The sequence below is a fragment of the Delphinapterus leucas genome, chromosome 3, assembly GCF_059928025.1.
Source record: "Delphinapterus leucas isolate spDelLeu-1000000601 "Yukka" chromosome 3, BTC_Dleu_Yukka2, whole genome shotgun sequence".
NCBI lineage: Eukaryota > Metazoa > Chordata > Mammalia > Artiodactyla > Monodontidae > Delphinapterus > Delphinapterus leucas.
In genome coordinates, this window is record NC_143131.1 from 103,131,389 (window position 1) to 103,158,441 (window position 27,053).

A 27,053-nucleotide genomic window follows, 5' to 3' on the forward strand; every position below is an offset into this window, starting at 1 on the left:
AATATGTTCCTCAGTGTGTTCCTCCTTGGGTTTATCCTGCCTGGGACTCTCTGTGCTTCCTGAACTTGGGTGACTGTTTCCTTTCCGATGTTAGGGAAGTTTTCAGCTATTATCTCTTCACGTATTTTCTCAGGCCTTTTCTCTCCCTCTTCGCCTTCTGGGAGCCCCATAATGTGAATGTTGGTGAATTTGATGTTGTCCCAGATGTCTCTTAAAGTGTCCTAATTTCTTTTCATTCTTTTTTCTTTATTCTGTTCCACGGTAATGCTTTCCACAATTCTTTCTTCCAGCTCACTTATCTGTTCTTCTGCCTCATTTATTTTCCTATTGATTCCTTCTGGTGCATTTTTCATTTCAGTTATTGTATTGTTCAACTCTGTTTTTTATATCATCTAGCTCTTTGTTAAGCATTTCTTATGTCTTCTTGGTCTGTGCCTCCATTCTTTTTCTGAGATCTTGGATCATCTTTACTATCATTTCTCTGAATTATTTTTTTAGGTAGATGGCCTATCTCTGTTTCACTTGTTCTTCTGGGGTTTTATCTTGTTCCTTCATCTGGAACATATTCCTCTGCCATTCATTTCGTCTAACTTTATGTGTTTGTAGTCCCACAGGCTGCAGGAATTTAGTTGCTGCTGCTTCTGGTGTCTGCCCCCATCTTGTTGCTGCTTCTTCTTTGTCTTTGGAAGTAGAATATCATTTTCAGTAGGTTCGAGTCTCTTTTATTGATGGTTGTGCAGCAGTTAGTTGTGATTTGGGTGTTTTCATGAGAGCAGGTGAGCTCAGGTCCTTCTACTCTGCCTTCTTGTCCTCAGACCCTACAAAGCTTTTGTTTTCCTTTGTGCTCTGTCTAGTTTCACTTGTTTATAATGTGTTGTGGGCAGAGGCCTTTTACCTGGTGATTCAGGTAGAGATCCTGGTGAGAAATGGATGCACTGACATGTCAGCTCAGGATGTGTGCAGAGGTTTTTTCTTATTCTTGCATTTGAAACAAATTCCTGTCTTTTCATTTTCGATAAGTTTCTCTATTTCTATGAAATTAGATGTAAGAGTTACCCATCCTGGTCTTGAAGGGGTGTCCTTATGTGGGTGTGTCCATCTACAGTCTGTGTGTGTCTAGTGGCTTTTGATGAGAGAACACGAGTCATGTCTTCCCCCAGGGTATGCTGACAGCTATCACTGAGGTGGGCCACAGAGATGGCAGAGCTAGAGCCAGAGCCAGGTGTGAGCTGGGGCTTCTCCTATGTTCAGTGCCTGACACCACCCTATTGAGGGTGGCTTCAGGTCTCAAGGTGCTAAAGAAGAGGCCCTGAGGTTTGGATCCAAGCTGGTTCTGTTCTAAGTGTGTGCTCCTCACTCCACCCAGCATTGATACCTTAGCTCCAGATGGAAGCAGAGTTGGAGCAAGAGGGGCCAGATCAGGCACCCAGTGCAGGCCAGGGCCTGTACTGGAGTGGTCCCATATACCATTCAGAGTTCCAGACCACTCCTGATCTGCCTCCAAGAGTGCCAGGAAGGGCCACTCCAAACCCATTCAGATGTAGTGCCAGGTATAAGCCAGCTCCATCCTCCACAACTGCACATTCCCCCTGGCAGCAGCAACCTTCATCCTAGTGGGATGCTGCCCCACAGAGCAAGAGGGGCCAGAGTGGGCACTCAGTGTGGGCCAGGGTGCATGGTGGGGTGTCATGGGAAACTGGCCAGAGTCCCAGGCAGTCTCAAACTGCTTACTCAGCCTTGTTTGGGGAACAAAGAAGCATGTGCTTGCACTTCACAAGTGCAGTCCAAGTTTCTCACAGCCCCCCTACCAGTCTTACTGGTCCTCAAACAAGCCAAGGGGACTTATCTTCCTGGTATTGGACTCAAGGTCTGGCACATCCCATATGTGGTTTGAACCACTCACTTCCCAGGAAGTATCTCCAGGCCTGTGTAATACCCCCCTTCTGTGTCCCCTCCCAGGGGTGCAGGTCCTGACATGATCACTTCTCTTTCCTTCCTACCTGACTTTGTGTGGCTCTTTCTTTATAGCCTTGGTTTCTTTATCGCCTTTATAGTCTTTCTGCCAGTCTACAGTTTGTTTTCAGTGAGAATTGCTCCACATGTATATATATATATTTTTTTTTGATGTGTTCATGGAGGGGAGACAAGCTTAGCATCCTCCTACTCCACCATCTTGATCTCTCTAGTCATTATTTCTTTACATAAGCTTTCTGCCCCCTTTCTCTCTTTTGGTACTCTCATAGTACATATATTGTTTCACTTAATGGTATCCCATAATTCACATAGGATTTCTTCACTGTTTTTCATTCTTTTTTCTTTATTCTCCTCTGACTGGATAATAACAAATGACCTGTTCTCAAGTTCACAGATTCTTTCTTCTGTATCATTAAAGCCTGCTGTTGATGTTCTTCTTGCATTTTTGTTCATTCCATTATAATCTTCAGCTCCAGAATGTTTTTTTTTTTTGGATTTTGTTGTTTTGCTTTTATGATTTCTCTCTCTCTCTCTCTGTTGAGCTTCTCATTTGGTTTATGTATTGTTTTCCTAATTTGTCTATTTGTATTCTCTTATAGCTCACTAGTCTTCCTTAAACCAATTATCTTGAATTCTCTGTCAATTCATAGTTTGTATTTCTTTGGAGTTGATTACTGGAAAATTATTGTGTTTCTTTGGTTGTGTCATGCTTCCTTGATTTTTCACCTTTATTGTAGGCTTGTGTTGATGTCTCTGCATTTGATGGAACAGTAACCTCTTCCAGAATTTATGGACAGGTTTTGGTGGGAAAAGATCATCAGCATGTGGTACAAGGGCAGTGGCTGAGTGGGGTGTGGTAGTTCTGGCTCCCGGTAAGTCCTGGTGCTGCTGCTCCCTGCAGCTCCATCAGCTGAGGTCACTGTTCACAAAGATTGCTGGGGTCTTCATTGGCCAGGGCCGTGACTGTCTGAAGCAGTGGTGGGGTCTGATGGGGTCTTTGGTGGTAAAGTCTTCTAGGGAACTCCTGATCTTTCTTCTGCTGGGGTTGTCATGGCAAAGGGTATCCCTTTTGGATCCATGTCCAGCTCATGAGAGCCGTCGTGGTAGAGTTGGCATTGGTGTCGGATGCATAGGCACCATGGAACAGCTATGAAGTTGGGCTCTGGAGTGGATGTCCACAGAGCAACAGCGGCTCCAGGGATTGGGGCACTGGCTGCCCACAGTGGTGGTTGCTCTGGTATCTGAGATGTTGGTGCAAGCTGAGCAGCCAAGGAGCTGGGAGCTGGAGAGTGGGTGCATTTGTAGAGACAGTAACTCCAGAATCTGGGGCACTGCCTAGCCTTCAGTGGTGTTGACTCCAGTGCCCAAGATGTGGGTACACACAGAACAGGCACACAAAGAGCACATGCACCGTCAGGGTCTGAAGTTTTGGGACATGCAGAACAGCTGTGGCTCTGGGGTCTGGGGTAAGTATGGGGCTTGGTGGGAGGGGTGGCATCCTTGGTCCCAGGACACCAGACTCTTTCTTAGGGGGTTGTAGTATCTCCTCTCTGAGGGGTCCATTATGGCAATGGTTGTTGCTTACCTCAGTAGTGAAATCTGCTTGTATTCTCTGTGGAGCAGGCCATTGGGATTCATATGCACAAACACAATGGGGAGTAGTCCATACTGTCACGGGGGCTGTTGAGCTCCTCAGTGGCAAAGTCTGTTGGGATTCTCCACAGAGCACGCCATGGGGAATGTGGTGGCCTTTGCCATGTGGCTGACACCGATAGCCTTCACCTTTTTTATTTTTTGGTTCCTAGCTGTCTCTGGACACCTCAGCTACGCTGATTTCCTCGGAGATCTTTGTCGTGCAGTTATTCTCGTTTGGTTCCACTGTGTTGCTATAGGCTCTTAATTGGACTCTTGAGTCCTCCCAGGGCTGTTTTCATTCATGAATAGCTGCATACTTGTTATATTTTATTGAGGAATGAAGGCTGGTATCTCCTACTCCATTATCTGGTTCTTTTCTGCCTTATTTCACTGGCTATGAACCTTTCATACAGTCTTGAACAGAGATAATGAGAGGAGATACTGTTTTGTTCTTGATCTTTTGGGAAAGCACTCACTCTTTTACTATTAAGTATGTTAGCTATAGGGTCCTGTAGATGTCCTTTATCAGGTTGAAGAAGTTCCCTTATATTCTTAGTTTGCTGGGAGTGTTTATCAGGAATGGATGTTGGATTTTGACAAATGCTTTTTCTCACTTGACTGCTATTGTCACTCGTACCCAGAATTGGCTATTGACACATTCTATGGAAATGCTTTGGACGCTATGGATTTTAAGGCCATCTTAGATTCCAGCTGAGTTTGCCTACATACACACCCCCCTTTGCTAGCTAAGCTTTGGGAGCACAGGCTTATAAACATACTGGTTTGTTGTTGTTTTTGTTTTTCTCATTCTCCCCCTATACCTACCTCTGAAGTTTTAGTGTGACTAGCAACTACTCTGATGTAGCTTATGACATAAATTGTTCCTCTGGTTCAAACAAGTTTGATGCTACTTTTAATATCAAATTTAGTATCCAAATACTCTTACAAAATCTGAGAAAAAGTCTTGATATAAAATAACATGCATGAGCAAAGCTTCTACTAATAAAGCTGTGATTGGAAACTTCGTTGCTTACTCTACTTTATAGTAACAGAATCTATCAGAAACAGAACAGTGAGTGTAGATAAAGGACGAGGAGAAGGAAAATGCAGAAATGCTATTTTGGTCATTCTTTGCTGTTGATTACACGAAGGGATTGGAGGTGCACTGTCACCTGTAATTTTTCCTGATAACCATGAAGCGTATAATCTCTTTCCAAGATAACATACTAGGAAGAACAATAGTAATACTTTATATATAACTACAGTTGACCCTTGAACAACATGGGTTTGAACTGTATGGGTCCACTTATACAAATATATACTATAGAACTTTGTGATCTGTGGTTGAGTCTTCAGATGCAGAACCGCAGGTAGGAGGGTCGTCCTAAAGTTACAGGTGGATTTTTGACTGCCAGGGTTGGCACTGCTAACACACGCATTGTTCAATAATCAACTGTATGTAGAACTGTATACTACATAAAGCACTTACATGTAGTGTGTATGTGTATATATATATTATATATAATAAATGTATATAAATCTATAATTTGATCTCTGTGGAACAGGCAGATTATTCTCTTTCATTTGGTAGAACAGCATGCCACTAGCAATTGCTAAACATGTACACACACTGAAGGAAGCATTGAAATGAATACTGCACATGTGCTCCAAATTTTAAGCTTAGATTCATGCCAGAATATACTAGATTGACAATTACTTCTCATGTGTACGTATACTGCTAGATTCATAGACATATTCAGATAGATCTGGACAGTGACACTGAGGTTCAAGTGATAATATAAGGGGTAAAGAGTAATCGAACCAGTGAACCCACCTGACAATTTTATAGACCTTAGGAAGAAAAAGAAAAGGTATACCACAGCAAAATTGAGGTGTGAGCTCTTCTTTCCACTCTTTCTTTCCCTCGTTTTTCTTTCTCCTTCTTTCTTTCTTCCTTTTCTTTTTTGGGGGGTTTATAAAGAATCTTTTACAGACAAATTTTGGGTGTCATTTGTTCCCAGTAAACACTTACACATTCATAGGGAGATAAGAGAGAAAGAAGTGTGGATTGATAACAGGGAGAGAGGTGGTAGGCCAAATGTGGGCTGGCTATTACAGTTTTTATTGGTGAAAAAAAGTCTGTGGGCTAAATCACTTCTGAAGACTATTTATAAAACTTTCCTATTTGGTACCTTTATTCTCTTCCTGCAAATTTTACAAATTTCAGTTGGTTCCCTAAATAAACTTCTGCCAGAAACCTTCAAGAGAATACCATTAATCTCACCTGCCAACAGTGAAGCTAAATCAGGAATTGAAAGTTCCTTCCTTGAGGCAACAACCGGGCACTACACCAGTCTACTATGCTATTTCATCCAATCTAAACAGGATGACTCAAGATATGTGCTGAATATTAATATCTCAAGTTCTTGATTTGACATCCCATTTTCAGGGCATCTTTGCACACAATCTGAACTGAATTCAAGTAATGCAATAATAGCCTTGCTTGAAATTCAGAATTTCTCTCAAGAAAACAGATGGAAATTTTAGTAACCAAATCTTTCTCAATTTTTCAGATTACAGTAAGAAGTCATAGAAATGAAATGAGTTCTTTAATGCTTTTCATCTTGCTCCATCTATTCATTAATATGAGAATTTGCTTAAAAAATGAGCAAATCTACTAGGCATAGGCTCTCTCACTATTGGGTTAGCATTCACTAAAATTTACAATAATGTCAAAGTAGGATTTTGCAATAATATTTCATTTGCCCTGGCCAAGTTTTAATCTAAAATATTGAGGAAAATTCAGCACTCATCCAATGAATCTGCATGCTTTTGACTAGTTAACATGTTAATCAAGAAAAGGGTTGTGCTGTCCAACTATTAGATAAGCTATTTGGAAAAGAAAAAATATTTGTCTGTGAATTTGTGGATGAAATGTTTCCAAGAAGAAATTATAAATGGACCCTATTTTAGTTCTCTCCTGTTATGAATGACAGGTTTAACATTCTTAGAAATCCTAAGAATATAACGACTACATCTTTAAAAGCCTCTAGGGATTATTGTACATTAATGTATCAGAGTCAGTAAATTATTTATCTATAAATTAGTCTTTCTAAACAGATTTCCACCCCCCTTCAATTTGAAAGCTAAACTTCTGAGTCTGTATTTCAGCAACTTTATATCTGAAGAGCCTACATCTGTAAAAACATTTCTAATGAAAACATGAAGACAACCCCCAGAGAAGCAAATAAAATGAGATTTAAGTATATAGCAGCCCTTCTACTGTTACATTCCTAACAACAGTGGGTTCTAATTTGATGCCAAATAGAGGTTATATAACAAAATCAGTGAGCACTCTAGTGCTTTTGGTTTCAGTGAAAAATTCAGGTGCTTAAACATTTCCGTCTGTACTTCCACATTTACACCAAGATGGAGGAGTTATGTCTTTGTCTGCCAAGTCACAGAAGCCGAGGGCCCATCGGATAGGAAGATACATAGATTGTGTTCTAAGGCAGGTGGCAGAAGAAGTGCATGCTGGGAAGTCTGTGTTCTGAGGCCTTTGTCCCAGTTGCCAAAACACAAATATCAAAGACGGATTTGAATTTTCAAGTCATACCATGTTAGAAATTATCCACCCAGACTTTATTCAGCACTCCCACACAAACCATTTCGTCAATTAATAAGACCACCAACCAACAATAAGACTACCTCATAGTAGCAACAAACTACCAGACTACCAAACTAACAGACTATCTCAATCGAAAAGATATTAAGCCTAATTTAGGGAACTAGTAATCCACTGTGAAAAATTCTCACTCAAATTTATGTCCATGTTCTGGACTACCTGCTAAATTAAATAACCAGTACTGTTTTGTGTTGATTTTGTCATTATTCTTTTTTAAAAGGATAATAAGACCTTAATTTTATAATACATGAAGGCATTACAATTCCAAGTTTCAAGGATGCTCCAATTTTACCTTTAGAGGTTGGGATGAAAAAAGTAGCCATTAATTTTCACTAATTTCAGAATTTGTCAACAAAGGCACTACAAACGTACAATGAAGTATCTGATCCACTCCTACAATCAAGGAATGAAAAGATAGTATCTTTAAAAATGGCTTGCCAGGAGGCTCATGTGCAAAAACCCTTTTAGTGTTTAAACACTGGGTAGGCAGATCTGAAGCAAACTTTTTTTTAAAATTGTATAAATTGTTTTTTTTTAATTATATACATTTTATATGACACAAAACTTTAACAATTTTAAGCGTACAATTCAGTGGCGTTACATATATTCACAATGCAACCATTTCCACTGTCATCATCCTCAACAGAAACTCTGTACCTATTCAGCAGTGACTCCCCAGTTCCTGCACCCCCTCTCCCAGGTAACCTCTATTGTACCTTCTGTCTCAATGCAATTGAAGCATACTTTTAAAAAGCCAAACAGGGCTTCCCTGGTGGCGCAGTGGTTGAGAGTCTGCCTGCTGATGCAGGGGACACGGGTTCGTGCCCCGGTCCGGGAAGATCCCACATGCCGCGGAGCGGCTGGGCCCGTGAGCCATGGCCGCTGGGCCTGCGTGTCCGGAGCCTGTGCTCCGCAACGGGAGAGGCCGCAAGAGTGAGAGGCCCGCGTACCGCAAAAGACAAAAATAAATAAATAAAAGCCAAACAATCCAACAAACGAATCCCTCAGTTTCAACAGAGCCGGGTCAGTGAGGCCAGGAAAGCGCATTCTCCCAGTACCTCAGTCGTTAATTTTTATGTCTGTTTTGACTGGCAGGCCATATACACTATTTTTTCTTCATGAATGCAGCAACTATTGAGTACCTACCTGGGGAAGCCACTATTTTAGTCCTGGCAAATGGCAGAAAGTAAGACAGACCTAACCTCTGTCCTCACGGACCTTCTATTCTAGTTAAACATGCTTCTCCTTATCCCCACTCTAGAAATCACGCGGGAAAGTGTGCAATTTTGATAGGATACCAGTGGCACGACACATGCCCTGTATCAATAATCCATTTCCAGCATAAGAGGACTGCTCAGAGGTGCTACGGCAGAACATTATCTACCGTTCTCTATTTTAGGTCACTGCTTTACTAGGTAATGGATAATAGAACAGCTGAGCTATACTAACTGATTGATAAATGTTATACCCTTATTTGGGCCTTCTGCATCTGTTTCATTTAATTTAACATCTGATAAAATGCTATATACCATAGAAGCTGGGCACACAAAAATACTTAAGGTTTCCAATTTTAGGATCAAATTTGGAATTTCATTTATATGAAATGTCCAGAATAGACAAATCCACAGAGACAGAAAGTAGCTAAGTGGCTGTCAAGGGCTGGGGAGAGGGGTAAAGGGGGAATGATTGCTAATGAGTGTGGTGCTTCTTTAGGGGATGGTGAAAACGTTTCAGTATTAGATAGCAATGATGGCTGCACAACCGTGTGAATATACTAAAAATCACGGAAGTGCATACTTTAAAATGGTGAATCCTATGGTATATGAATTATATCAATAAAAATGTCAAGTCAGGTATTCAGTCAAGCCAGACACAATGGTAGTGAGAGGCCAAATTTTCAAAGTCCATCCATAGCTACCAGGGGACCCTTTTTATAGACTGTAAGAACCAGGTCAGTCAGTCCATTCGGAGGTGGCTGAGGACAAGCAAAATGTACTGGGGCAATCTGAGGACTCAGATTCGGGCTGGGACGTATCTGGACAGAGCAGTAAGTGGATGAGAAAGTCATCTGATCAGACTTGCCTGTTGTAATCTTAAAATTGTTCATGCAGTGCCTTAATACGTCCTTAAATCATACTCAAAACTTCCACACCTGCTGGAAGCAACAGGATCCCAAGTCTATATAGAAATCACTGGGATATACCTGTAAAGGAACTCTTCCAATTTATACAGACATGGCACCACACATACCGGGAAGACGTAGTAATACACCTTCCACGCAGTATGTGCTAGCCTTACACATGGAACTAGGCTTTCTCCGTGAAAAGGAATCACAAACATTTTAAAGGTAAACTTTGTTTCACATGAAAATACCTGATGAAAGGTCTGCTGTTACATATAGTACTGAGGAAACTTCTTATTCACTCACCTACTCACTTGGTCATTCACTCATCTCTCCACTATGGTCATAACTCAACTCCCAGGCACCGATGATAATTTAGTAAGAGCAATCAGTATAAATACGGTAAATGCCACTTACAAATGAAATGTCTGTTGCTACAGGACCATAAAAAGGTGTTAAAATTTCAGAGTCTCCCAATCAGTTTTAGAACATATAAAAGTATCTATCTGCAATGTAAGCACTTAAAAACCCAAAATACAAAGTAACTTGATACAGCAAGTGCCAAGCACTTGCCCAATCCGTTTAACAAAAAAGTAACAGACTGCTCAGAAACTCAAAGATGCATACAAGTGTCATTTTTATTTGATGAAATACATAGCCAAAAGATTAGAGAAGGCAAACCGCACATCCATTTTAGAAACGTCCTTTTTGTTTCTTTAAATCTAAGGCCCCCTCTAGTGTCTGAAAACAGTCACATGCAGCACACAGTGCAATTGAAGGCACAGTCACAATATTTCCCCAAGACCTTCCCAAATAAAAAGAATACTTCTGTTCCATTCATGTGGCACAAAAATCAATGAGAGAAAATATATAGCCATAATTAATACTTCACATTCTTGCTATAATTCACATATTCATTATTCTCTCAGTAATTTCTCTATTTACTCTTGGGTTGTTTTCAGATTAATACTTGTTAACAAGGGGGGGAGGAAAGAAACATATAAAGCATGTAGGGACTTTAATTTCCCAAACAAGAAATATACCACCTTGAAAACAACAGAAAATTTAGTGTCACCAAATAGCCTATTCTGTTTTTGTGGAAGTTATCAGTAAATAGTATATATTTCTTAAAGTATATACTTAAAATTTATTATATTTGGAAGTAAGAAATTTTAAACTACATATATTTCAAAGCTCACCTAATCTGTGAATTTGCTAATCAAACCTTTTTAGTACCCTGTAAAAGGAAGTGGAAAGTGTTGCTTTGAGGGCAAATGTTGGCTCTGAAGAATACGATGTAAAGGAATTCTTAAAAATTTATACTGACATGGCACTACATAAATCCAATGGCTTAATCTCATGTTCTTTTGTAAAAGACTGATTAAATTCAGGGGGAGTCAAAAATAGGTTTTCACTCTACTTTCTTAGCTAAAGCGTTTATGCATCTGTTTCCATGTTTTATTACAGAGGGTTTACATTAACAACTAGTATTACTATTACTGGAAAATGAAATCTCTATTTTTAACAAAAGAAAACAATGCAATCTTGAGCAGGAGACTGACAGAGAAAACTTACTAAGCTATTACTTCATATTCTTAAAAGTTAAGAGTATACTAAAAAATTGAAAATTCAATAGCTGTTGAAACAAGTTTAATCTGTATTAGCTTTATTTAAATAAATGACTAATTTGTCACTCAATAGATCGCAAATGGCTTCTCTGCACTGATCCTTTCTGTTTTCGAACTTGTCACCTGCAAATGTTACAAGTTAAAACAGACAGCTCATCTAAAATGAATTAAATAAAACCAGTTGCATTTACAAGTGGTCTCAACTTTTAAGATACCTCTATTCAAATGAACAGGACAGCATTTTTAAAGTGCAACATGTACTCTTTTGGCTCAACATAAAAAATTATGTAACTGGAAATTACTACAGTCATTTCTCTGAGAACAAATTTAGTGAAAAGCTGTTCTGAAAGTTAGCCATGAAATTATAAATTATGAGAAACACTGAAAAGTCATTAAAAATGAGAATATAAAACGCAATTACAAATAAACCAGAGTGGGAGAGGTAGCATAAAGTAAATAAAATCGAATAAATACTATACAATAACATACAAAATTTTGCTTATAAAAAACTGAAAACTGCATTGTAAAACATCCATTTTCCCTTTTTTTGAGGGCTTTACTATTAAATTAAAATTCAGACCTGGAGTCTCTGTAAAGATTTTCCAAATGTTATTAATTACTGGCATTGTTTTTTGCCAAAATCTCTCCGATCTGTCGGTCAAGTTCACTTATTATTCGATCCTCATGATTATACACACCCGTCCTCATCAAAGTATCCCTTTCTTCTATGAGGCGAGTCAAATAATCATCCAAACCTTCTTCCAATGCACTGCCATGTGGGTCATCCATTTTTCCACTCGCAATCTCTCTGGAATCCTGGTACTGTTTTTGTTCTTGTTGCCTTAACCTGAGAAGTCAAGAACGCAAGCCACTCTAGCAAGCAACAAACACTCTTTTGGTTTTCGGTTAACAACACCACTTAAAAACAAAATGATTTAGTGGTAAAATACATTTTTTAGTAATATTTTCAGGAAGAAAACAAAAACCACTTGGTTGGGCAGAGTTAGGGCACTTATAAAAGACAGTTTTAAAAACAATACTTGTTTTTCTAATTATAAAATACATGAAAACTGTAGAAATTTGGGGAATGTGTAGAAAAGAAAATCATCACAGTCTTATTAACCAGAGATAACCAATCTGAGTAATAAGTTTCTGTATTCTCAATTTAAAAATGCATGTATTTTAAACACAGTATTGCTAACTTTTTAGAAAACTATATAGGCAATTCTGTACATTATATGTATCACTTATTACTATAATGAATATCTTCCTATATCATTATTATTGATCTTTAGGTTGTTATTAAACTTTTGTTATGTTTTTTGAACATAAAATTTTCTTCTAAATTCATCCCACAAATATTTACTCTTACTAAACAGTGCTAGGTTTGGGGGATACTGCAGTTGAATCAAGAAGAAAAGTTCCCATTATTATGGAGCTTATATTACTAAGTATTCATAGAAAGTGATATTCTATAGATGTGAATGCCTGGTTCAAAGGGCATGTACATTTTAAGAGACTGTATGGATAGCTTCAAGTTATATGCATGATGATCTTATCTAAGAGATGAAGAAAGGGGAGCAGGTGCCAGCCTGGGATTTGGGTCTTTACAATGGAGTATCATCAATCACTTTACCTTGAAAATGGGAAGTATACTTAGCATTACTATCACTTAGTAAGTATACTAAGTTTGGACACAGAGTAGGTTTTAATTTAATTTGGAATCTACAACTAAGACATAACTTTATACTCTACGTAACAGGCTACGAAAATATTTAATTTGCAACTACTCCTAACCTTTGTCTTTATAAATAAGATAAAAAAGCAATTGAGTCTAAGCCCCTGCTTCTAGATGGTCTTCATGGTAAGTAAGCCAATGGAAACCAAATCCACTTCTCAAATTACACATGGCGTTTGGGGGGAGAGGGAGGAAGAGCCTGGGAGGACAGTGTCCTGCCCCGACAGACAAGGAGCACTGGGAGTGTACAGTCTTGTTTGTTCATATACCTCTGAAACCTGAACTGACTCCTAAGATCCCTCACAAAAGAACAAGAAACTGAGGTATACAGTCCAAAAAGGACACCAAATACCTCTCTCTGTTCTAAGAAAAAAACCCTAAATAGTGAGGGCCCTGTGCTTTGAGACTGGGGTGGAAATCAAGTGATTAATGGGACACTAGTAAAACTGAGCAACACATGGGGATGAGTAAGAGAAGACTTCTGAATAGCTGTTTCCCCTACTCTAACTCTTACAACAGCTCTCTTGGAGGAATAGGTCCTCTTGGGAGATTAATGACACACAGTGCCAGACTATGTACCAGGAAGTTCAACCATTTCCCTGTTCATCTGTTTATGCATGAAGGACAAATGAAATTTTTACACAACTGAGAGATTATCCCTATCAATTCTTTACTAAAATGCAATCAACATTCATGATCACAACAGGATTTTAGAACCCTGTGGCTGAAGAAGTCCATAAAGTTATCAAAGGAAACTTTACTTTCCTGACAAACACTATGTATGGACTCCACTCACCCAGCTTCGTGTCACTAGGAACCTACTGCTTTTAGAATTGCTGTTAGAAAGTTCCTTCTTATATTGAACTCAGTATGTGCCTTTATACTCTCCAATAACTGGCTATGATTCTGTTCAAGAGGAAATCCTACTGAATTATTTTTAACATGGTAGCCCTCCAGATATCTGAAGAGAACTTTCTAATACTTTGCCCAAGACTTCTCTACAAATTAATATCCCTCACTCTCCTAACCACTTTTTGGTCACATTCCTTTGGCAGCTCTCTAGGTAGCTGATTTCCCTTAAAGTCTGTTGCACACCGGTAAGAACAACCCAGAGGTGGTTTTACCACAGTGTGTATTGAACACTCCTCCTATGAATGTCCCTAACTGCACTGGCTCTTTGGCAGCCAAGTCACATTGTTAGTAGTAGTCACTTAAACCCTCCTAGGCTTCCTCACATCAACTGTTTTATTATGTCTTGCCCATCACTTGAGAGATTTTTCTTATAATTTATACAGAGAACTCTGCTTTTGTTTCTAATGTATTTAATCTTGTTGGTTTCAGTTCTCCCTAAATCTTAATTAAGACATTAATAATAAGTTTTAATTTTATATGACTTATCGGCAAATAGCTATCTTTGTTTAAACCACCAAAACAGTGCTCAGCAAACAGTAGGTGCTTAATATGTATTTGCTAAACTAAAACACATTGCTATATATAATAGCAAAATTTTGCAAGGCAAAGGACATGTTAAAATTAATTTGTAACATCTTCCAAACCTATGACATAGTAGATACCAAATAAATATTTGCTGAACAAAAAGAGAATAATAGTGTGAATTGAGCCCTGCAGCATGCATTATAGACCTTGACCTTTTCCAACTGATATTTATACATTAATATTCTAAATGCAGTGGTGTAATTCAGCTCCAAACCCACCTAATATAGTGACTGAATTTTCCCCATTTATATAGGGATATATCATGGGATATTCTGTCAAATGTATGTCCTATGTACACATTGTGTCCTCCCAAAATTCATATGTTTAAAGCCCCAGCCCAAAATGTGATGGTATTTGGAGATGGAACCTTTGGGAGATGATTAGGTTTAGATGAGCATGAGCAGGGGTGTCATGATGAGATTTATGCACTTATTAGAAGAGACACAGTAGAGCTTGTGAGGACACAGAGGTAAGGCAGCTGTCTAACAAGTCAGGAAGAGAGTCCTCACCAGAAACTAACCATGCTGGCACTTTGATCTTGAACTTTTAGCCTCCAGAACTGTGAGAAAATAAATTTCTGTTGTTTAAGTCACCCAATCTATGGTATTTTGTTCTGCCAGCCTGAGCTAAGACAGTATGCTTCGCTGCAACAAAAATACTAGTCTCTTGCTAAACTAAGTTAGAAAGTCTTCCTGTACACTCCCCTTAAAGAGACAGTAATTTGTTCTAATACTGCTTCCTAATGATACTTTTCTAACATCAAATACTTGAAATTGTAACTAAGATGAACATGACACTATAGAGAAGCCCACTGTTGCAGAGTAGTTAAAAATACAACCTCTGGAATCAGATATGAACTCTGGCTCCCCGATTTACTAGCTGTGTGACCTTGGAAAGGGTACATAAATCTCTTTAATCCTTGGTTTCTTCATCTCGAAATGGGGATAATATCTTCCTCAAAAAGTTGCTTCGAGGATTAAAAAAAGTGGAGATAGGCATATAAGGCATTTAAAATAGCTGCTGACACACAGGGCGATAATTAAGAGCTATATTCTGTATTACTTACATTAAGAATTTAACAATATTTGAAATTTTTTTTACTTTATATGTAATTAAAAATTCAGTATAATCAATTACCTTGAAATAGTAGCAATAATCCTAAAATAGTCACACAGGAATAAAATTTAAAGTACTAATGCTATGAGTGGAAACAAAAAAGCTAAATACGGCTACGTTCATGGCAAAAAAACGTTAAGAGTAATGGTCTTTGGCAAAGATTTTCTATTGTATAACTCAGCTACATTTTATATATGATGTACCTTATTCCTGAAAGACCTGATGTTGTACTTTCCCTAGACCAATGACTAAATAAAAAGTTGTCCTATTTGAACTTTAGTTTTTGTATGGAAAAAAAAGTAATTTCTTAGTTATTATACCTGTTCAGTTCATTTCTTATATCCAACAATTCTTGTCTCTCAGTGTTTACTGTATCTTTTTCCTCAGCAGCCAAGTAACGTAGTCTCATCTGTTCCAACTCTTCTTGCTGTTTTTTAAGACGAGCCATTTGACTTTCTTGCTCCCGCTTGAAAGAAACAAGCCAGATCTCTAATGTTAGGAATAAATATATTTATATGACTTTGACTTATGATTATAATCCTCCGTGACAGCACCCATGATAGAGCCACACACTGCAGATTCTATTATCTAGAAAGCCCAGGTTCTCTTTACAAACTTTTCTGTGATTTCCCTTCTTGTTATAAGCCATAACCACTCATGGCCCAATCAGTGATTGAGGTTAGCTAAATATCGTAAGATCTAATAGTAGTTAGAGGCAAGAAAGAGTCTGCTATCAACACAATGAGTTGCCACAGGACCAATGGTAAGAGTAGTATTTAAGAAATGGTTAATTATACAAAATTATCTAAGAAATTACAATTAGATAAAGGAATGGTAAATTATACAAATTAATTATACAAAATACAAATTATACAAAGAGGTACTAAGATTCAATAACTGTCCCTGTACTAGTAACTCCACTCCTACCTCAAGAGATAATATGCCTTTCCACTCTTTTTTCAAGGCTTACATAGAAATCTATGCACATGATAAAATTTCTTTTATATAAATGTGTGACATTCCACACAATGGATATTCCATGATTTAGTCAACCACTCTCTCAATAACAGAGATTTTGGAATGCTGCAGTAAGACATCCTGTGATCTAACACAGTTAGCTCATGAATCTTTCTATATATTTCCTTAGGGACCAGGAGTGCTTTTCTTTCTTTAGGACAGAACCCCTAAATGGGAAAGCTTAGATCAATAGGTAATATCATCTTTTTTAAAAAAGAAGCATTTACTGAATAACAAAACTACCAAATCATAAACGTGCACTTTGGTCAAATTTTACAAAGTGAACTACTCACATAACCACCATCCAGAATAAGAAACAGGAGATTATCATAACCCCAGAAGCCCCTCTGTGCTCCCGCCCAAGTCACTGACCACTCATCCTTCACCAAAGATAGGACTAATTTCTAACACCATGAATAAGTTTTCACTGCTTTGAACTTTCTGTATGTGGAACTGTACAATGTAAGTTTATGTCTGGCTTCTTTCGCTAAATATTTTTTCAGATCCGTCCGTATTATGTGTAGTTGATGATTCACAGTACTACTTAGCATTCTATTGGATGAATATACAGTCTTTTCATTCCACTGCCGAGGGACATTTGCGTTAAGTTTCCAGTTTTGTATTTTAAAGCTGATGTGAACATTATCATACATTCATGGACTTTTGTATGCATTTCTACTGCGTATATACGTGCGATTCAAAGTGCTGGGTCATTGGGTTTAAGAATTTCAATATTAGTAAATATGGTCTGTTTTTAAAGTAGTACTACTAATTTACACTCCCATGTAAGCATTCCAGTGCTCTATACTCTTGCCAAAACTGGGTAATGTCAGTTGTTTTTTTTTTTTTTTCATTTAAACCATTCTGATAACTTATGCAGTGGTATCTCATGATTTTATTTTGCATTTTTTCAAATACTAATGAGGTTGAACGTGTTTTAATATTTTTAATGGCATTCTTATTCTGTAAAATTCCTGTTCAACCATTTGGCCTTTTGTTCTACTTGGCAGTCCATCCTTCCTTATTGATATGTGTGTGGTTCTTTACATATACTGGATAAATCCTTTGTCAATTATTTAAATTGTAAATATTTTCCACTAGTCTTTGTCTTGCCTTTTACTTTAATGGTGTTGTTTATTTAATTCTAATATGGTCCAAATTTATCTGTCTTTTTGTCTGCCTCAGTTTTTTGTTTTTAATTTTTATTTATTTATTTGGTTATATGGGGTCTTAGTTGCGGCATGCATGTGGGATCTAGTTCCCTGACCAGGGATCGAACCCAGACCCCCTGCATTGGTAGTGTGGGGTCTTATCCACTGTGCCACCAGGGAAGTCCCTATGTGCCTGTTTCGAAGACACTACTTTACATTACCCTCTTGAAGCTTCATTTATCAAAAACTCATATGCAATTGGTTTTGTGTATGGTGAGATCAAGTTTCTTCTTCTCCGCATATAGAGCTCCAATTGACTTAGCAACATTTACTGGAAAACAACTTTTTCCCCCACTGCTTGGCAGTGTCACCTGTTATACATCACCTCTGTCCTTTTATATATGAGTTGTTTCTGGACTCTCTACCCTTCCATTAAACTTCACTGTCTTAATTACTGTAACTTTTGTAACAATAACTCTGGATATTTGATAGTATGTCTTCTGTCTTCAAAATTCTTATTCTTGACTTGTGTGTTTTCATATAAATATCAATTTCTAGGGTTGAAAAAAAAGGCCTGCTGGAACTGCTTATGATTATGCTGAATCTACAAATCAAATTTGGCCAAAACCATTATCTTTACAATATTAATTCTTCAAACAGTGAACATAGTTTACCTCTCCAATTATTCAGGTCTTCTTTAATTTTGTCTAACAATATTTTATACTTCTCTATATACTGAGTAGCATCTTTCTTGGAATGTGCGCCTAGGAGTTTCAAGTTTTTAAATGCTACTGCAAATGGCAGAGTTTAAAAATTTCTGTTCTCTGCCTCTGGTATAGAGAATTAAAATTGATATTTACATACTCGTTTTGTTACCAGCAAGCTTGCTAAACTCACTTATTAATTCTAATAGGTCATCTGTAGATACTTTCTGGTTTTCTATGTACATAACAACTGTCATCTGCAAATGACAACAGTTTTACTTTTTCCTTTCCAGATGATAGACCCTTTCCGCCTGTTACACTGGATAGAACCTCTAGTACAATATTAAGAAATGATAATAGAGGGCATTTTTCTCTCATTCCTGATCTCAGAGGAAAACCTTTAAGAAATATTTTTTGGTAGGTTTTATTAGATTAAGAAATTTCCCCTACATTCTTAGTTTGCTAAGAATTGTTACTATGAATGGGTACTGACTTTTTCTGCATTTTTGATAGGAGCATTTGATTTCTTCTCCTTTATTTTTTTTTTCTTTTATAAATTTATTTATTTTTGGCTGCATTGGGTCTTTGTTGTTGGGTCTTCGTTGCTGCGTGCGGGCTTCCTCTAGTTGTGGTGAGTGGGCTTCTCATTGCAGTAGCTTCTCCGAGTTTCGTAGCTTGGGCTCTAGGCGCACGGGCTTCGGTAGTTGCGGCACGTGGGCTCAGTAGTTGTGGCTCACGGGCTCTAGAGTGCAGGCTCAGTAGTTGTGGCACACGGGCTTAGTTGCTCTGTGGCATGTGGGATCTTCCCGGACCAGGGCTCGAACCCGTGTTCCCTGCATTGGCAGGCGGATTCTTAACCACTGCGCCACCAGGGAAGTCCTCTTTTATTTTTTAAAGGGGTGAATAGTCAACTTCCCCTTTGTTTCATAAATAAACTTAGTTGTGATGCTTACAAGTTTTATATCTATGTTCATGAGATTGGCCAATTAATTTTCTTATAATGTCCTTGTCAGATTTTAGGATCAAGATAATGCTGGTCTCGTTTTTTTAAAAAGTGAGAAGTATTCTCTCTTCATAGTTTCTGAAACAGTTTGTGTAAGATTAGTGTTAGTTCTTTCTAAAATGTTTACTAAAATTGAAACGTGAAGCCATTTAGGTCTGGAGCCTTCTTTTGGTAAAGGTTTTTCATTACATATTAAATTTCTCTAATAGCTATATGACTACTTCTATTATGTTTCTTTTTGTATTGGTTTTGTGAGTTCTGTGTCTCATATTCACATAAAAGTTTCATACCATTCTCTTATGTCCTTAAATGTCTGTGGATCTGTAGCCCTGTCCCATTTTTTTAAACGTTGATATTGGGAGTTACTGCCTATTGTTTTGGTCCTTGAACACTCTTTGCCAACTTTGTTGATTTTGCTGTACATTTTCCCCATATTTCATCAATTTTTACTCATTTTGATTATTTCCTTCCTCCTAATTTCCTATTTGCTTACTGTTTGAAAGGGATATTTAGAGAGTAGATTTCATGCTTTTCTTATTGATATTTTTCAAGTGAACCTGAGGCTATAAATCTCCTTAAGCACAATTGTCATTAAAGCTCATGTCTTTACATGTTTTAATTATTTAGTTCAAGACATTTTCTAATTTCATTTGTGGTCTCCAATTTAGCCATGGGTTATAAGAAGTGTACTATTTCAATCATGGGGGATACTTATTATCTTTTTATTACTAATTTCTAGCTTAATCTCACTGTGCTCAGAGAACATATTCTGAATTACAATCCTCTGAAATTTGTTTAGAATTGCTGTTCGATTCAGCATATGAGCAATTTAGCTAAATGTTCCAGTGCACTAGAAAATGATGTGTATCCTGGGACTTGTTTATTTATTTATTTTTTAGAGGGCTTCAAATGCTTGGCTATCTATTTATTTATGGCTGTGTTGGGTCTTCATTTCTGTGTGAGGGCTTTCTCTAGTTGTGGCAAGTGGGGGCCACTCTTCATCGCAGTGCACGGGCCTCTCACTATCGCGGCCTCCCTTGTTGCAGAGCGCAGGCTCAGTAGTTGTGGCTCACGGGCCTAGTTGCTCTGCAGCATGTGGGATCCTCCCAGACCAGGGCTCGAACCCGTGTCCCCTGCATTAGCAGGCAGATTCTCAACCAATGCACCACCAGGGAAACCCCCTGGGACTTTTTTGATGAAGTATTCTACATATAACAATGGTTAGGTCATCTAAATCTTATTATCCATTGTTGGTTTGCTCTATCAGTTCCCAGGAGAGTTACGGTAAAATCTACCATTATTATGCGCTTGTCCATTTCTCCTTTTAGTTCTATTAATTTTTGCTTTATATAAATTTGTGGCTGTTACCAGGAACACTCAATGTAGAACTGTTGTCAGCTTCTAGGTGACTGACCCTTTTATGATTATGAAAACTCTCTTAAACTACAGTAATGCCTCTTGCCCTAGAGTCTAAGCTCTGTGGGTTAATATTAATGTAACATACAATTTCCCCTCTTTTTAAATTCAACCATTGTGTACTTATAGTTAAAGCGTCCTTATATTTAAGTCACATACTGTTGCTTTTTTAATTCAGGTTTTAGTTGAATATGTCTTTAATAATGGTATTCAGTCCATTTATATTTAAAGAAATGGGTGATATATATGGGTTTAAATCTTTACATATTACTATTTTCTACTTTTTCCATCTATTTTATGTTCTGCTTCTCTCCTTTTGTCTTTTTTTAGATTTATCTAATATTTTATGTCATTCTATTTTTCCCTTCTATCAGCTTATTTTTACTCTTCTTTTACATGGAAATTAGGACCTTTACAACTTCACAGACAATGCAACATACTTTAAAAATTTTAACTATCCCTTCATATCTTTTGTACTGTTATTTGCCATGAATTTTAATTCTCTATATTTTAAACCCAACAAATACTGTGATTGTTTTCTCCCAATTTTTGTTAGTCTGAAAGTCTTACGTCGCTTTCAATAATGAAGTACATTTTCACTGGCTACTCAATTTAGGTGGGCCATTACTTCTTTTCAGTACTTTAAGGATGTTATTCCACTATGAATTCCTTTACTACTGTTGAAAGTTCATCTGTCAATCTCATTGTTGCTCCTGTGAAGGAAACGTTTCCCTCTTCATCCATGGCTTTAAATATTTTCTTTGCTTTGGGGCTATTTTTTTTAAATTAATTTTTATTGGACTACAGTTGATTTACAATGTTGTGTTAGTTTCTGCTCTACAGCAAAGTGAATCAGTTATACATATAAATATATCCACTCTTTTTTAGATTCTTTTTCCATATAGGTCATTACAGAGTATTGAGTAGACTTCCCTGTTCTATACAGTAGGTTCTTATTTGTTAACTATTTTATATATGGTAGTGTGTATATGTCAATCCCAAACTTCTAACTTACCCCTCCTTCCCCCTTCCCCCCTGGTAGCCATATGTTTTCTATAACTGTGACTCTATTTCTGCTTTGTAAATAAGTTCATTTGTACCATTTTTTTTAGATTCCACATATAAGTGGTATCATACGATCTTTTTCTTTCTCTTCACTCAGTATGACAATCTCTAGGTCCATTCATGTTGCTGCAAATGGCATTATTTCATTCTTTTTTTATGGCTGAGTAATACTCCATTGTACATACGTACCACATCTTCTTTATCCTTTCCTCTGTCAATGGACATTTAGGTTGCTTCCATGCCTTGGCTGTTGTAAATAGTGCTGCAATGAACACTCGGTGCATGTATCTTTTCGAATTATGGTTTTCTCCAGATATGTGCCCAAGAGTGGGATTGCTGGATCACATGGTAGCTGTTTTTTAAGTAACCTCCATACTGTTTTCCATAGTGGTTGTACCAATTTACATTGCAACCAACAGTGTAGGAGGGTTCCCTTTTCTCTACACCCTCTCCAGCATTTACTGTTTGTAGATTTTTTGATGATGGCCATTCTGACCGGCGTGAGGTGATACCTCATTGTAGTTTTGACTTGCATTTCTCTAATAACTAGTGATGTTGGGCCTCTTTTCATGTACTTTTTGGCCATGTGTATGTCTTCCTTGGAGAACTGTCTATTCAGATCTTCTGCCCATTTTTTGATTGGGTTGTTTTTTTCATATTGAGCTGCATGAGCTGTCTGTATATCTTGGAGATTAATCCCTTGTCAGTAGCTTCGTTTGCAAATATTTTCTCCCATTCTGTGGGTTGTCTTTTCCTTTATGGTTTCCTTTGCTGTGCAAAAGCTTTTAAGCTTGATTAGGTCCATTTGTTTATTTTTGTTTTCATTTTCATTACTCTAGGTGGTGGATCTGAAAAGATATTGCTGCGAGTTATGTCAGTGAGTTTCTGCCTATGTTTTCCTCTAAGAGTTTTATAGTGTCTGGTCTTACATTTAGGTGTTTAATCCATTTTGAGTTTATTTTTGTGTATGGTGTTAGAGAATGTTCTAATTTCATTCTTTCACATGCAGCTGCCCAGTTTTCCCAGCACCACTTATTGAAGTGGCTGTCTTTTCTCCACTGCATATTCTTGCCTCCTTTGTCATAGATTAGGTGACCATGGGTGCATGGGTTTATCTCTGGACTTTCTATCCTGTTCCATTGATCTATATTTCTGTCTTTGTGCCAGTACCATACCGTTTTGATGACTGTAGCTTTGTAGTATAGCCTGAAGTCAGGGAATCTGATTCCCCCAGCTCCGTTTTTCTTTCTCAAGATTGCTTTGGCTATTTGGGGTCTTTTGTGTTTCCACAGAAACTGTAAATTTTTTTGTTCTAATTCGGTGAAAAATGCTATTGGTAATTTGATAGGGGTTGCACTGAATCTGTAGATTGCCTTGGGTAGTCATTTAGACAATACTGATCCTTCCAATCCAAGAACGTGGTATATCTTTCCATCTCTTTGTGTCATCTTTGATTTCTTTCATCCGTATCTTATAGTTTTCTGACTACAGGTCTTTTGCCTCCTTAGATAGGTTTATTCCTGGCTATTTTATTCTTTTTGATGTGATGGTAAATGGAATTGTTTCCTTAATTTCCCTTCTGATCTTTCATTGTTAGCATATAGGAATGCAAGAGATTTCTGTGTATTAATTTTGTATCCTGCAACTTTACCAAATTCTTTAACGAGCTCTAGTAGTTTGACTATTTTAAATTATTTACAAAAGAGACCCAGCAGAGTTCTCTAGCTCTTCTATTATGTGAAGACAGTGGAAAGATGGCCATTTATGAACGGGGAAGTGGACCCTCTCGACACAGGACTTGACCATGTGTACACTTTGATCTCAGACTTCCAGCCTTCAGAAATGTGAGAAACAAATTTCTGTTGTTTATAAGCCATCTAGTCTGCGCTATTTGGTTACAGCAGCCCAAACAGACTAACACAGGGGTCTGTGGCTACACAAAAAGTAGTCAGTCTCATATACCCTATCCTGTATGTCACTTATGTTCTTTGTTGTATTTTCCATCCTTTCTTCTGTTCCAGTTTGGACACTTTTTATTGGTTTATCTTCAGTTCACATATCCTTGGTTCTGCTGTTAATTCATCTATTGAATCTTACAATTCATTTGTGATACTTTTCAGTTCCAGAATGTCTATATGATTGAAAAGGTTCTACTTCTCTAATACATCTCTCCATCATATCACCTATTTCCTAGTAGTTATCTCTAACTTTGTGTCTGGTGATTCCAAAATCTGTTGATTTATTTCTGTTGAGCAAAAGACAATAAGACATTCCACATGCAAGTCTAATAAACAAATGAAAAGATGCTCAAAGTCAATAATCAGGGAAATGAAAATTTAAGCCACAGAATGATATGGTCTCAGACCCACCAAACTGGAAAAAATTAATACATCTGATAACAGCCAAGTGTTAGACATGGTGTGAAGAATAACAATTATACACCATTCTTGGGAACTGCAGATTTGTACAACCACTTTGGAAAGTAATTTCACAACATTTAGTGAAGCAGAAGAAATGAGTGGACCCTATGACCAGAAGTTCTACTTTTAGATTTAAACACTAGAGAAAAATTTTAATGTATAAAATATTTCACTGTTGTCTTATTTTCAGAAAACTTAGAATATTCATATGTTTAAGTTTTATAAAGCAATAAAATAAACTTTAGCTACTGCATCAAAATAGCTAAATTTTGAATCACACAAGGTAGTCACAGAAGAATGATTCAAACAGAATATTTCCATGTATATAAAGTTTAAAAACATACAAAAGTAAACTGTTGTTTACCAATATTTTTAATACCTTATAAGCTTATAAAGAAAAGCAAAGGAATAATAAATACCAAATTCAGCTAAGTAGTTACCTGCGGAGAGGATGCAGGTTAGAAAAGGCACAAGGAGCACTGATAATGCTGTTTCTTACACTAGAAGGTGGGGGTTGAAGTGCAGAAGAATCTTCTTTTTTCCCCCTCTTTGGAATGTATGATATATTTCATTTAAAGAGTAGTTATTAAAAAATAAAGAAAGGAAAAAAAATCCAGACAAGGATACACCAAGTTGTTATCTCTGGCTGAGGAGGTGATAAGGTTACCAGTGACTATTATTTTTCTATGTCATGATGCTGCAAAATTTGGATTTCTTTTACACTAAGCAAATATAATTGCAAACAGGAAAAAAATGGTCAATTATTTAATTTTAGGTTATTTTGTAAAACTGTAACTTTATAAAACTTGAAACATTTTAATCCTTAAACATAAGAAAAGCCTTTAAATGCCCTGAATTTTTAATCAAGTATATATCATTAATAATAATCACACACGCACACACAAAAATTAGAGGTTAGAGGAAGAAATCCTCTCTGCTGCCAGGTGCTCTGGGTTAAAGGCTCCTCAATCAAGTGAGTATAATCTTTATTTTGCCTTGGCTGCCTATAAATCCAGAGAGGAGATGTAAACATGCATACACTAGACTAAACAGCGGCTAAAACGTGGCCACTACTTACTCTCCCACTCACACATACCATGTAAGTCTGTGGGAAAAAACTTACAGCTAAACTAAGGAGCTCAAGTCAAGTTTTCTGAAAATAACCCAGAGCTGACAAGTCAGTAGGAGGGCCTGGATGGTTTCAAGACACAGTTTTTAACCAAGACTTGGACCTCCAACTGTTTTCTTAAACAAAGATTTACATCCCATCCTTGGCTAAATTACTTGTAAATTAATCAAATTAATTACTCTGAGTGGATAAGCAGGAGGCTGGACAAGATAGTGCTGATGTCAGCCAATGAAGTCTGTGTTGTTTTAACTAAATATATCAGCTTAGTTTTAAACAGATCTACTGTGCACAAATATGGTAAGGGACTCACATCCTACCCAAAATCTTAGTTCTGTTTCCTGTCCTGTGAACAAACATACCTAGTTTTAATGTTTCAGACATGATAAATTTCTGGGAAATTTAAATTTCCCAGAACAACAAATTCATACCTTTTAACAATGATTCATTTATTTCTAAAAAGTAGTGGCTGTTATTCTTCCTCCATAACTATATTCTAATGTGTCAAGAAATGTTTTAAAATAAATATGCTACTTAGAACACAGTAAAGTAACAATCTTAACTTGGAGATGGGAAAAAAAGAAACTAAATTACCCCTTAAATGTCTAACAACCAGAGCTCTTTAAAGTCAGTGTTATACATCATACCAAAGATAGCAAATCCAGACTGTATGGATATCGTTTCCTTGTCTTCTAAGTTAGGACCCATTTTACGTTACACTTATTTATATTTTACAGCTGTCGCCTACCCAGTTACCCAAGAACAAAAAAGTTTACAACATGGAAACAGGGTTTTATGCTTTTGAATCAGAAGAAAAGGTTTTTTTCCAAATAATTGGAAGATTATGATTTTTTTAAATTCACAAATTGACTATACTGGGTCACCTTTGAGTAATGGAAATCTCTGTTTAAACATTCTTTTGGCAACAGGCACGGAGCATTAGGTCTTATTTCCAAGCTTTACCAGCTGGGTTTTGTCATTAACATTTATTAACAATCTAAGATATGGCTTTCGCCGTCTAATCCGTACTACACAAATGTTTTGTATGGCCCTCCAGAGGATTTTGCTGTGACAAATTACTGGCAGAGATTATAGCCCCGTGGCTATTCACCAGAGGCAATGTAAAATTAACATGGTACTAATCCAATTTAAACAAGAAGTTGCACAAACAATCCTCTGAACAAAAGCAGATAGAGGATTCCAATTTTATATTCAAATACAATGTGTTTTGAATAAAAAGCTTTAGAAAAAAAATTGAAGTAACTTTCACACATATAAATTGTGCCTATTTGATGAAGGTATTAATTTTAATCTTCCAAAAACAGTGGCAGAACACAATTCACTACGGTAATCGCAAGGTCTATTAAATTTCTTCTTAAAGTGTTGCATCTCAAATGTGGTCTGTAGAACATCAGTGATTCCTAGTGACCTTGAAATATGTTTACAGTGTTGTTTCTAAAGCAGAAAGTCTGTGGGATAAGGAATAGAAGTGGTCTGCAATGAGGGTTACTGTACTGAAAGAATGAGACTATTTTCTTTCATGAAGTAGAAGTCTGGAGTTGAACCAGGAATTTAACACCATGTTTTCTTTTCTTCTTAATTCACTTACAGTAACTTAAGAGAAAAGAGGCATCTGAACTTTTGCGATATCCTCTGTTATTAGGCACAAATAGTTAAAATTACTTTGCCAATGCTTTTTAGGCAAGAAGGTAGAAAACACTTAGGAAAAAAGGGTAAACAGAAAACAATGAATTAA

The 27,053-nt window shown here is 37.1% G+C and overlaps 1 protein-coding gene across 3 annotated transcripts in view; it reads right to left on the bottom strand.

The window, feature by feature from the left end:
• Positions 1–10,036: 10,036 nt before the first annotated feature.
• The window catches only part of CEP120 (centrosomal protein 120), a 78,770-nt gene continuing 61,753 nt past the window's right edge, over positions 10,037–27,053 (bottom strand). For all 3 annotated transcript variants that reach the window (XM_022588678.2, XM_022588677.2, XM_022588681.2), the window contains 2 exons: positions 15,716–15,861; positions 10,037–11,891 (listed from right to left, as the gene is read on the bottom strand). In XM_022588678.2, the coding sequence (XP_022444386.2) occupies positions 11,657–11,891; positions 15,716–15,861 (381 nt within the window). In that variant the 3' untranslated portion in view covers positions 10,037–11,656. The remainder of the gene's footprint in view (positions 11,892–15,715; positions 15,862–27,053) is intronic.